Source organism: Dipteris shenzhenensis, chromosome 22 (genome assembly GCF_047967505.1).
Source record: "Dipteris shenzhenensis isolate YYH24624 ecotype China chromosome 22, Dip_SZ_1.0, whole genome shotgun sequence".
In the NCBI taxonomy this organism is placed as follows: Eukaryota; Viridiplantae; Streptophyta; class Polypodiopsida; order Gleicheniales; family Dipteridaceae; genus Dipteris; species Dipteris shenzhenensis.
Genome location: NC_141617.1, coordinates 12,880,682 through 12,894,644, shown reverse-complemented (window position 1 = coordinate 12,894,644; position 13,963 = coordinate 12,880,682). Strand labels below are relative to the sequence as shown.

The following is a 13,963-nucleotide window of genomic DNA, read 5'->3' as shown; positions in this document are numbered from 1 at the left end:
CCAGTGTGGGCTATGCCCACAGAGAAACAAACAATCTTGTATTTTTTAAATTTAGCAAGCAAGAATATACAAGATTCAAGTGGTATATCCACTACTCTCTTTCTATTTAAGCCACACCCTTACCGTAAAATTTTGGCCACACAACTCATGCACCAGTTTTCATGTATTTTTGGCCTCGTCGGCCCCCCTTGGAACCCCTAGGTGACAATCCTAGGGGGCGCATTGCCCCCTCCTACCAAAGCTAAAACAGCATCATTTTTAACCTTTCATGGAATGGGTATAAACATACCTGAGTCCAAAGCATAATAAAAAAACAACCTCTGAAAAAAGATCAGATTCCACATACAACACAATGGGAGGAATATACATCTTAAGGCTTTAGTGGACTTTGTAAGAAATGTGGAATACATATAGCTTTTTTCTTGCCTAAAATACAGCAACAAGCCATGGAAGGGAAGAACTACACCATTTTGAGTGTGCCAGGAGCATGATGCAAACAAAGGACATGCTTGACAAGTTTTGGGTAGAAGAATTTACACAGTGGTTTATTTATTAAACCAAGACCCTACTAATGATTTACACTAGAGAAGAATGGAGTAGATATAACTCAAGTGTCCTACATCTTAAGTGTTTGGAACAACTACCTATGTTGACATGTCAAAGGATAAGAGGGGTAAGTGTGAATCCAATGCAGTTTTCTTGGGTATTCATAGGAACATAAGCTTATAAGCTATACAACCTTATAGCTCTTATAAATTATATGATTCTTGTGATATGTTTCTAATGAGAATGTAAATAAAGGTCCTTTTCATCATGTTTATGAGGAGTTAGATGGAAGAGAAGCAAAATAGAATGTGGAAAATGCTAGATAAGCTATTTTGCAAACATCCATAAAATGTTGAATATTTGATGAAATGATACCTAGCATCAGTAGAACTAGTAAAGAGAATGGGTTGCAACTCCTAGAAATTTTCCAAATTCTCAACCAATAATGCATCTCATGGTGAGTAATAACCAAGAAGCCACATCATCCAAGTTGGGCAAAGTAGCCCGTGGATGAAGCAGATTAGCGTTGTCAATGATATGAAACCTAGAAAACTAAAGTAGCTTATAGGTGTTATGTGGCTCAAGTCAAAGAGCCTATTAAATTCTGAGAGGCAAGAGAATCCAAGGAATGGATTGATGCCATGAAAGAAGAGTATAATGGTATTCTATAGAGTGAAGTTTGGGATTTGCAAGAAGCACCCAAGGGAAAGAATGCCATTGCATGAAAATGTATCTACCAGTTCAAGCATAGAGCTCACAAGGATGTACAAAAGTAAAAGGAAAGATTGGTGGAAAAATGATATGCTCAATAAGAGGGCATTGAATTTAAGGAGACATTTGCACCAGTCACAAGGATTTAAAAAATCCACCTTATTCTTTCTCTTCGTTGTAGTATGAGTTTACACTTGCATCAGATGGTGTCAAGTCTACAATCCTTAATGGATAACTAAAAGAAGAGTTGTATATGAGGCAACCAAAAGAATTTGTGACAAAAGGAGTTATGTCATCCATAATTGTGGAGCCTTTCTATTTGGTTATGGTGCGGTAAGAAACCAGAGGGCTCAACAACACGCATTGTGTGGGACTAGAGGGCTTGGGTACCTAGTCTTAGGTATGAATGAGAGGTGAAAAGGAGAGCCCATGAGAGGGATTAAATTTTAAGGTCCCTTTGGGAGACATGGCACTAAGTATAGGGCCATCTAGCAAGTGCTGGGTTCAAGGGAGGACTCTAGAGAGCTCCTCGTTCCTCAAGAGATTAACATGAGGAAATATAGACATTATCAATAGAGATGCAAGGAGAGGAGCATGAGAGTCCACTGGATGGGTGGAGAACGAAGTTGGATCCCTCTGTGTGATGATGTTTCACTAGTATCAGAGCCATCTAGTTACATCTTTTTCTGCAATCACTTTGATTAAGGAGTTGTGGAGCAAAGAAATTATCAAGGAGTTTCAAGATTTTCCATCCGTATTTATGTAGATAAGGTTCTATCCAGTTCAAAGGTGTGTGACAAAGGAAGTGTAGAGTAGGGGTTTGTCACACTAGTTCTTGTGAGGTGACGTTAAATTGCCAACCCTTCACGCTAAAAATTATCTCACTAGGAATAATGCCAAGAGTGCCATCTGTCTTAAGGCTTACAACCTTTTAGAGTTTTTGTAAACGTCATGATTTTCTTGCATAATCCCTTCTCAAGCTAGTACAATAAGAAACATTTATAATTTGCACTACCTACAAAGGACAAACTTTTGGAATGTAATAGCCTAGGAGATATAGAGAGATCAATTTTTTTCAGTGGTGGTTTTTGTCATCAAAGAATTTTCTAGCTTTTCAAACCAAAAGAACTCTGTACTTCTCTCTCAGAATGAGCATAATCCTAGTGGAGATCTTTGGGACATCTTACAATTATATGCTATCTTAAGTGCAGGGTGAAACGCGAGAGGCCACAAAACAAATTTCCCAGCTTTCTATATGCCACCATTGTTATAAGGAAGAGGGGAGGTAGAATTTAGTTTCAAATCACTTTCAAAGAAGAACAGAGACAATCCAAAAACTATTAATCGATGTCTAAAAGAAAAAATTTGGAGAAGAGAAGCAAAGCAAATGGCCATGCCATCCTAAGGTCTCATATCTTAGTAAAAAAGCCACATCTCCCCTACTTTTCTACCCCTCTCATTTGGTCAAGAATACTCAAGCAAACTGCGAACGACTGGCTATAGATTTACAGCAGCCATACGTTCTATCCTTGCGCCAAACGTCAGAATTTCTAGGATGCTACATCAGCCATAATCACAACATCTCGGCTAGCTTGGAAACGTTCGCCTGTAGATACCTTAGGAGTTGTTGTTATAGCCGGCCATCAATGCAGATTTCCATGGCTTCTCTATCCCGGTTTCCACGAGCTCCAAGCCTCACGCAATGAACGGAGTGCAGCACCGAGCAATGGCAGTGGTGCCCTCTAGCAGCTCTCCGTCTCCACGCTCAGCCCAGCTCAACGCACACGTCCAACACATAGCGAGCGAGGTAGCAGACACGTCCTCCCAGCGGCTCTGAAAAATTGCAGTTAGTGCCATCGCCAACGCCTTCTTCAACGCAGACTCAACATAGCTCCTACGACAGGCTCTTGTGGTAGCTCCTGAGCACAAGAAAGACTATACAAAGTCTTGTTGCCACAGTGTGCTACAGCCTCCCACACTCCCAATTCCCTGCTCCATTTCTGGAAGCTCACCGACCCCCCAAAAGGAGAGCTGTTTGAGTTCAGACCTGGCATTCCCAAGCCAACGCCAACACAGCCTCCAACAGCAATGACAGCTCCTGCACCTCCAAAAGCTAGCGCAACCCCAGCCCGAAGCTCCAACAACAGAGACAGAGATGCGACGAACGTTCAGCAGAGATAGAGACTCCAACAGAGAATAAACGTTTTCTCCACGTTAGCGTCTCCTTGCCTGACACGTGGCAGGATTGAGGTTTACCATGGCTGACCTTAAACCTTAGTTAAGTATGACTGGTTAAGTTAAACTCACCAATCGAGCTGGGTTAGGTTCAGTTGCATGAGTTAGCATGACCATAGTTAAGTTTGTTTAAATCTCGGGTTAACTACAATTGGTTAAAAGACTGCCACATGGCACAGGGCCACCTCAGCATAGTAACCCCTTGCCAAGCACAGCGTGTAAGCAGCATGTGAATAGCCATGCCACATCATCGAAGGCCTCTTCTTCGTAGAATCTTTGACAAGCCGTAACTTGCAATCCAATAGGGATTTGGACATGCTCCGAAAAGGAAAAATGATCGTCTTTTCAAGATCTATGCACTTGTCAAATTAGAAATTAGACACTACCAATATTGAAAGAAATCAATCGGTAAGACCTTTGCAACAAATGGAAAAACAATGCATGAATGCACAAAGCATGCCAAAAGCACAAGTGCATGAGATGACCATAGCATAGAACATGACATCCATACATAAAGCATTAAGGCACATGGTAGAACAAAGCATCATGCATCAAGCTACATCAAGCAACGAAGACATCGACATCGACAACATGTATTGAGAAGCAACAACCTTGCCACCTTTAGCCCACACGTTTGTAAATCAAGCCTGACCACCTGAGAGTAGCTATGAAAGCACCTAAGGGAGGTATTTACATGTAAAAACCACACTTGACCACCTTAAGTAGCAATGCATGCACTAAGGGGAGGTGATGGATTTGTAACTGATATCTCACCACCTTGTAGTAGCCAATGGATCATGGCACCAAGGGGAGGTGTTGAGATATGGTACCATGAGCACATAGATTAAAGGCAAAGGTATGGTATATGAAAGAATTAAAGTAGCCACCCTAGGATGTGGACTAGATGTGGATCACGGATAACCATAAGGAGAGATGTGGATCAGAGAATCCCACATGGTTGACTATTCAAAGGGCACTCTCTATATAAGAGGCCTATCATGTATGGTTGAATATAGCACATTGGAATAGACTGAGTGTTTCATACTTCTTATCTCCCCATGTCTATCAATAGTTGGTTTGATTCGTCGTGATCTTTATGCTCATTAAGTGATAGATTAGGCTAGTATGATCCCCATTTTGTCAACTAGTGTGTGTGAAATACCAACATTTGCATAAAGAGCATGATGTACGAATGATCATAGTGCAGATAGATGCTTACTCAAGAGAGAGCGGGACGTGGGAAAAGGCAATTTGCCATCCCATGCCTATTTCCATAGGTATATTACCACGTCTATAACCATCCAATTATGTTGGGAGGGGGCTAGATAATTGGATGGTTGCTCTGTCTCGAGGTCTAGCACACTAACATTATTTTTCGATGACACATTAGTGACATGGTCTTGAATTACTGAAAACATATTAATGATCTGATATGGTTTATCTCTTTTACATGGACAACAATCATGGCAGATAGAGAAGATAGGGTAGGACAACATCAACCACAGAACAAGGCTCATGGACAAGGGAAAAATGTTGCGAATTCGCAGGATTTTATTATAATGTTTGGTTGACAGAAGTGGATGTGTAACTTTTGCAGCCACGTGTTCACAGTATCTGCCTTGAGGATAAGAAAACATTTGATGGGCATGAAGAAAAACAAATAAAGAGATGTGAGTGACCAAGTGTCAAACCTGTTGCTGCCATCCTACGAGGGGTTGACCATGAAGAAAGTAGAGTACCCTATGTATAGCCTAAAGATGTAAATGAATGAACGTTTAACATGTGCGACTATGCCAATGTAATGTGACATTGATTTGGACCATGGGAATCGCAAATCAATCAATTGCTAGTTTCAATACGTACCTTGTTTGATGATACATGATCTGAGTCCGAATATTTAGGACTATTGGTAATGTGATCAAATGCTTTTAAATATTTGAAATAGCTGTGTCATATGTCATTGTGAGTGTGAGAACTGTCACATAGATGTAAGAATTGCTAGCTACTACACTAGCGTGTGTCAAATACAGACATTTACATATAGAGCATGATGTCACAAATGATCATAGTGTAGATAGATGCTTACTCGGGAGAGAATGGGACATGGGAAAAGGCAATTTGCCATCCCACGCCTATGTCCATAGGCAGATTACCACATCTATTACCATCCAATTATGTCGAGAGGGGGCAAGACGATTGGATGGTGCTCTGTCTCGAGGTCTAGCATAGTTATAGAGCATTGGCAGAATAAGGCTGAGTGAAATGATTATTTTGATGCAAGACGTATTGTCAAATAAATTTGATCAAGGCAAGACAAATAAATTTGAAACATATTAAGAAACAAAATTTATGCTTGTGAAACCTTTGCACACTACTAATTCGTTGGTATGTGTATATAGACGACGTGAACATGAATCCAGTGAAACAAGGGTAAAACCTTGCAAAAGCACGTGATTATATTACGATACTAAGTGCCACAAAGTGGAGGTGTAATATCTGCCACGAAGAGTACACGGTTTCAGGTACTTGAATGCGCAAACACTTCCTAGGTGATCCTCAAAGGCAGATCAGAAAGTGTAGAGGGTATGAGAGTGGAAAGAGTGGTAGCCATTTTGGGTGGTGAAACATCTACAAGTGCAGACACAATTGTGGATGACATAGTCACATGCCACCAGTCTCAACTTGTAATTGAAGAAAGAATCATGTGTCACCGTCTTAGATCCCTAGGTGAGAAGTCAGCAGCAACTATGGAAAGTTGCCCACAAAGTGCAATTGTGCCTAGTAGTGGCACACGGTTCCTTGAACAGTCGATAAATTGCTTGAATGTGCATATGGAAAGAGGAGAATGAAATAATGTGCCTCGTTCAAATGTGCATACAGGTGTGCAACAACAATCCTTAGAAGCTTCCTTTAAAGCACAACACATCGAGAAGGCACAACAAGATGTATTTGAAGCTATCTCTTGCCTCGGATATTCGTTGAGCATGGTGCAAAGTCCACATTGGGAAAAAGCCATGGCCTCTGTCGCTAAAGCTGGCACATGCTTGACAATGCCTAGGTATAATGCTATCGGAAACAACATGTTGATGCATACTACAATAGGATGAAAGAGGAGATGCAGCAAGTGTTTTATGATGGCATTGAAAAAATGGTTTGCACCATCATAATTGGCAGATCAAAGAACGCTAGCATCGACATATTTGGGCATCATCATGATCATGCCACTTTCTAGACCTTGTCTTGGAGACACTTGAGACCATGTTCTTCAAAGTTGCTATGGGTAAGGCTCAAAAAGCCGTATTATACTTTCTCAACCACAAGCGATTAATCACCAACCTGCGAATCACCTGCTAGAGCTATGCTGTGGTAGCCATCATGGATGTTTTTTTCATATTAGTTTTGTTAAGAAGTGAAACTTTTATATTGGTGTTGGAAGTTTATATGCCCTGATAAAATAAAAAAGTTAAAACATAGGCCAATATTTGAAACTTTTATGCAAAAATTTTAAAGGTTTTGCTAGACTTTACATACTTTACTTTACAAATTTAAAAGAAAATATATAAAATCTTACTGTGTTTTCTGAATATCATGAAACTAAAGAAATTATCTTGATAAAATTTTGCCAAAGTTTTATATTAGTATAAAAGTATAGCTTCGATAAAAAAATCCATGGTAGCCATCTTTCTTTTATCTCATCCTTTAACATCAACATGTTCAAATATCCTCCATTTTATAGAAATAAGATTTTCTTGAGATTTTCTTCCCTCATTTTGTTTAGACAAATGTGTTGTTTCACCTTCACACCACAATGTTTGCATCTTCCATGAATGCATTGAATGGAGTCTCCCTTTTGGACAGAGAATTGGCTCCCACATAGAACTTGGGCTACCAAACTTTCTCTCCCTTGCAACACATGCCGAGGATCTAAGTGGGCTATAAATTGAGCATTCATTTGCAAGACATGTGCATCTATTTCCAAGAAGCAATGATCTAGCATGAATGCATTTAAGTCATTCAAATCTTGCTGGGTTACATTAAAGTCTATGTGTGTTTTGCAATAAGAAAATTTCTAAATTTGAGTTTCTTGGTATATTGGGGCTTACAATGCTCAAAGCTTCTTTGCCTGATTGAAAGGTTAGGCTTATCATCCATAAACATAAATTAAACAATTAATTTAAAGCTAGAATAACATGTTGTTCCAACCATTGGTATGGTTTAACTTGGGCTAGTGGCACACTAAAAACATAAACTAAATGTCGACCACTAGTGATTTTCAGCTAATAGTTAAACTATAACAACATGTTGTTCCAATGATTTTAAACCTACCGGATGGGCTAGTGGCACACTCATAACATAAATCAATTATGAAAAGATAGAGTTGTTTCAACCATCATTGAGCTAGTTGAAAAAGCGATTTGGGCAAGCTAAGAACACTCGTTAACTATAACGAAAAATAGAACATAAGAAATCACAATGCTCATTTAGGACAATCACATTAACTCAATGGAAAATAAACTTTTGGGCACACAAAGAACATCAATTAAATTATAACAAAACACAGTACATGTGAAATTTATTTATTTTTCTTTTCTGTAGGTGAATGATGCCACTGGAACATATATGGCTTGTCAATATGGCTCTTACCCCTAAATGGGACCTGTCAAGTTTGGCCCTATGCAAAACACGACATATGATGCAAAATATATGTGAAGTATACATACATGTGGCTTGGATGTAGCAATGCATGGACAATTAACATTGCTTCTCCTTCAATTATCCTCTAGCTATTTTGATTCTTCTTTAAGAATTGAAGATGTCTAAAGTTCTTTTCAATCATGCTATTTTTCCTCAAGGTTGGATATGTTTAACATCCTTTGGAGGAATCAAAATATTATGAAGTCTTTTTTACTTTGTATAATATTTTCAATTCCTCCTAAATATGATAAAACATATCCAAAACTTGAAAGAAAACAACATTTGTGTTTGGACATCAAAAAGTCTTTTACACATATCCAACTCATGCAACTTATAGTTGCAAGCAGCCACTATGCTCTCTGTTTTTTGGATAGGCATACACACACTAAGTACCAAATGTGTATGGGATAACTCCCAATATGACACATGGCACTCCTAGACACCTAGTACTATGAAACTCACACTAGGAATCACTAGAACAAACCAAAACTGACTCAACTTGACTCTATTTCCTAACACCCCCGCATGGAAGAAAGGTGAGTGACTACTAGAATGGAACCAAGAACAGGAAACGACAATGAAGGTCATCGGACTGTGCAATGACAGTCTAGAACTAACATGGCTTTCATGCTAACTCGGAGGCAACAAGTGAGCATGGCTCACAGGCTAGTGAGCATGGTATAGACTCAGACGCTTACCTAGCATGGCTCAGAGGCTCACCTAGCATGGCTCAGAGGCTCATCATGGTATAGACTCAGAGGCTCACCTAGCATGGCTCATCATGCATGGATGCATGACCAACTCAGAGGTCTAGGAGACCAATGCACCAACATCTTGGACCTCACATGCCAGGCCTGATAAATAGACCTATCAAAGCCAACACATGGCTCCCACAGTACACCCCTCTTCTGGCTCCAGGAACTAATGAGGGACATGGAGCCACACACCATAGAAAACCCATACATCATTCTAGGAGGACTATCCAAGGTAGAGAAACTTTATTGACTTAACACACATGATTTATTGCATTCATTTTTTGGAAACAGCCCCAGGGTAGAGTACCCAAATACAACATGCTTAGAAAACAAATGGATCATCATCTCCATCGTCCTCTAGAAGGAGAGAGAGATGTCGGATTTGAGCAGTGAGAGCATTCGACTTGTGTCGGAGGTTCGTCATCTTCATCGTCACTAGTAGTGGCGGCTGCAACCCAACTAGCATGGTCCTTAGTTTGCTGTTTTGCAAGCTTCTGGTAGCATCTGTTCTCCGTATGACCAAGCTTTATATGAATTTTTTAACTAAAAAAAAATGTTGAAAATCAACAAGCTATTACCAAACAATGATTTCAACCATTGGGCTGATTTAGGACAATCACATGAGCTCCAAGGCAACCTAGCTTATTGCAATGACATTTATTGACATACATTATATGATTGATCTTCAAACTGCTTGCATCTCTGCCCTATTCTACAGATGTCCTTCTTATTTAGATAAACTATAGGGTTGTTATGCTAGAACAATGTCACTTAGCAACAATGACATCCTTTTCTTACTTTATGTTCATGCCCATAGACTGCTCACATCGACATGGAGCTATATCACTTCCAATCATTGGAGCCATGTTGGTTCTTTTGATTGACAACATCTTTAATTTTTGCATCGAAGCCATTTCTCATTTGTTTCATGGGACATTAATATAGGTAATGTCACTCTGCTTGCACCTAGTTGATCTAAGTTATGTACACCTTTCACTTTATGCTCGGGGGGGTCACTATGTATAAACCCTCTATATCACGTGCGTTCAAGGACTATTTTGTCCCTTATATGTAAATTTTCATTAATAAAATGTACCCCTTTTCTATACAAATCTGTAAATTTTTTCAAAAACTATTTTAAATAGTCCCTTATGGATATTTATTTATGTAAAATTTAGAAATAAAATATATCCTTTTGTTGAACTCACATGACAGGGTTACATATGATGAGTGACCCCCCCGAGACTTTGTGTAGGCCATCCCTCAAGTTAGAGAGTAAACTCATCCTAGGCGAGCATCTCCTGAGGCATTGGTAGAATTGTCACTCTATGAATTTTAGGTAGAGGCAAAAGCTTTTGAAGACTCGAGATTGGTAGTCATCGGAATGGCCTGATGTTGCTACCTCAAATGCTCCCACTAATTATGATACCATAACTTGTGTTCTTTGCTCTAATGGCAATGTTCAAATGCATGCACCTACCATCGCTATTATTTCTCCCTCTGTAAACATTGCAAAACATGTCTTCTATTTCTATTTCAATACTATGCCAATTCTTTCAGGTCACCCCTCAATCTACACCTTATTCCATGATTAAGCTTTCCAGTATCCTATCTTGCAGCCTTTATCTCATTCTCTTGCAAGCTATGCAAGTTACATATTGCCATGATGATCAGTGAACCTGCAAGATAGATACCAAGCTTATGAAGCGAGGGAAAAAGGAAAGACAATGAGTCTAATTTACCCAAATGAACAACAAAGATACTACCCAACAATAGTGTGCATTGGAAGGAGGTACACTGCACTCTAGCACTTCATGCAGGGAGACATGACTTTTCTTGTACCATACTCAAGATTTGCAATTGGTTTCATTGTGATTATTGATCCATCTTCGATAAGTCTCTAAAATTTGTGGATCCCATGAGAAATCATTAAAGCCCATCTTCTAAATCATCACATCATGTGGCTTCATAAGAGCTCATGGTAGTAGATTGAGTGCTTAAGTAATAAAAGAAAAAGGAAACGAAATAATTTGATTAACTTAAGATTGACTTGGGTGTTGGAGCAAACATTTAGGAGGAGAATGACCTGAAATATTGGGTCAACCCTTTCATGATTTGGCAAAAGAAATTAGATTAGTTAAAAGGTTTAAGCAACATTGGGAATAAAGTTGTGGAGATAATAGTGAACATTGATAAGAGTATTAAATGCAAAAGTACACGAAAAAGAGGTAAAGACCCAAGTTGTTCATAGACTTTTTGCATCAAGTATGTTGATTGAACTACGGGATAAAGGCCCAAGTTGTTGATTGAACTACGGAATAAAGGCCCAAAGTTGTTGATTGAACTACGGATAAACACCCAAGTTGTTCATTGACTTATTGCGACAAGTATGGGATAAGCAATATATAACGCTTAGGAAAATAATAGCTTCTGGCTTTCACTTTTGTGCGTGCGAACATGCCTGCTACAAATGCGAGAAAGCAACTTCGCCAATTGCAAGAGAAAGTACAGGTCACCAGCTCAAGGTGTGCTTATGATGAGCATTTTGCATTATTGATACCTCTAACTATCGTGCAGCTGTATTTGCATAAGCAACCTTGCATTCTGCATTATACATATCTGTTGTAACCGATCGTGCGGCTGCGTAAGCAACCTTTGTGACGTTACCGATCACCAATTGTAAATGAAGCGAGTACCCAAAATCGCAAATGCACCTAGCCAGGCAGAAACAGAAACCGAGGACGCCAGCAACTCAACAACAGCTCGCCCTGAGCTGGAATTGCAGTTGCATGCGTTATATAAGAACGTGTAGCAGGTCCATTCTCAAGCAAGGTCCACAGTCCTGCGTTTGAGCTACTCCTGACGTTCAGTTTGAAGTTTGAGCTGCCAAGTTCTCACAATGGCTCCTTCCTTACTCCCTTCCATTGCTATCTCCCTGCTTATTGGCTTACTTGCTTCCCATTGCGCCCTTGCACTTCGCAATTTCACCGCCTACAACTATCTCTCCATTCAGGGCCCCAATAGCACCACTGGCTACAATACCGTCTTGTGCTCTCAGCCCGCACAGCCCCAGCCCTTCAATTTCGGCCACACCTACTGCTTCGACATGCCCCTCCTTGCCCAGCAAAATCTGAGCTCTAACCTGATAGGCCGTGTCCAAGGCACGTATGTTTTCATACAGCAAACTGGTGGCGCCGTGTTTGTTTGCGAGACGTTTCTTATCAATAATACATTTCCCATAGGAACCTTCAGTGGCGTGGGTTTGGAAGAGATAGGCCAATATAGCGGTAAGCCTATCGTAGGAGGCACAGGCGCATATGCTTTAACATCAGGAGTTGCTTATACTACTCCCCTCAACTTTGGTGTGGACAGCAACAATAACAACTTCTTCTGGTTTATGTATACATTTACGTTCAAGGACGACTAGCCGAAGACGGACTGCAGTAGAACCAAAGTCAACTTCTGGTACTTTAAGCCCGGGGCTGGGGCCCGGGGCGATGGATAGAATAAAATTTGTGGTCGTTTCCAAAAATTTGTATTCAAAACATTCCAATAATAGCATCGGCAGTCTAAGATGCTCCGTGCTCGGTCCATGGGATGAGACACTTCATTAATGTTGTTCTGTTAGCTATTGTATGTCGCTGGTTCAAGCGGAAAGGTGATGAGAGACTTCATTAATGTTGTTCTGTTAGCGATTGTATGTCGCTGGTTCAAGCGGAAAGGTAATGGCCTTGTGGCCGCAAGCGTGTAATAACTCTCAACTCTCTCTCTCTCTCTTTCTCTCAACTCTCTCTCTAAGCACGGGTGCTTTGTCTCTCAACTCTCTCTCTCTCCCTCTCTCTCAAGCTAGGATACTTGAATTTTGGAGTCTCTTCTTCGTTAAGCAAACACATAGAAGGCTATCTATTTCCCATGTCAAATGCTTGGAGTCACGAAGTATCTTTTGATGAGATACACTCTTGGAGACCTTCCATGTAGAACTCTAGCTTGAACTATTATTAATGAAAGTCCACCATTCAATGGAGACATCTTGACTTTTGAGCATCTCACATCAAGTTCTGATGGAGACACCACACCATTTTTCTTTTTCTTTTTCTGATGTGAGTATAAAAACTACTCCCTTGGTATCGACAGCGTGAAGAAAGACCCTTAATGGTTCAGTTAGAGACGAAAGTAGAATCCAATGCTTATGTGGAGTTGCCATAATCTCAATCCCATTAAGTGGAAGGGCCTTGCACACTTGTTTCCTAAGTTGAGGCAATTTACCACTCAAGTTGGCCAATGAGTGAATGTCTCACTCAAGGATTACGTTCACGCTTTCATGTTTATGTTAATGGGTTATTTGTGTTCGTTAATTACTCTTCCACGTAGCGTGAAAACAACGTGATCACGTAGTTTATAAAAAAAAATCACCGAAAAATTGGATAAAAGTACTTCCGGTAAACAAGACACTACCGACGGTAGTACTCACATTACCGACGGTAAAATTAGTTATCCTGGCGATGTAAATATTGACGATAATATACACCGTCAGGATAATTAATATTACTATCGGTAATTTGAGTACTACCACCGGTAGTGTCTTGTGTACCGGTGGTGCTGTGGGTTGCAGATTCTCACTTTCTCGAGCGGGCCGAGGCTATATATTGGTAAAAATGGCGATAGAGGTTCGTCATTCGATCTGGTTGTGGTTCATATCCTGATAAACCTTTTGGTAAGTTGGAAAAGAAAGTGAACCATGATTTGGATCTGAATAGTTGTAAGGCTAAGTGGGTTAGAGTGATTCAGCATTCATTATACCTATGGGTGTGGTTTGCTCCTCCAATTCCTTGCATCTTGGGAAAATTGTAGACCACGAACATGAGGGCTAGTGGATGCGAGTGTTTGTTGTGTGTTCTTGAGGGTGGTCTATACTTCGACTCCTTGCATTTGGGGAAACTTGTGGACCACGATCATGAGTGCCAATGAATGCAATTGTTAGTGAGCAGTCTTGACTCTTAAGCTAAGGGCCTTAGGCATGG

General features: G+C 40.1%; 1 protein-coding gene across 1 annotated transcript; it reads left to right on the top strand.

Moving 5' to 3' along the window:
- The first annotated feature begins 11,841 nt into the window (after nucleotides 1-11,841).
- Nucleotides 11,842-12,369, top strand: LOC147887756 (disease resistance response protein 206-like). The gene has a single exon (XM_087393214.1). The coding sequence runs from the start codon at nucleotides 11,842-11,844 to the stop codon at nucleotides 12,367-12,369; it is 528 nt and encodes a 175-aa protein (XP_087249340.1).
- Nucleotides 12,370-13,963: the final 1,594 nt, after the last annotated feature.

Excerpts from the sequence above, each read along its gene's own strand:
- LOC147887756 (XM_087393214.1), top strand. The coding sequence starts at position 11,842 with ATGGCTCCTTCCTTACTCCCTTCCATTGCTATCTCCCTGCTTATTGGC.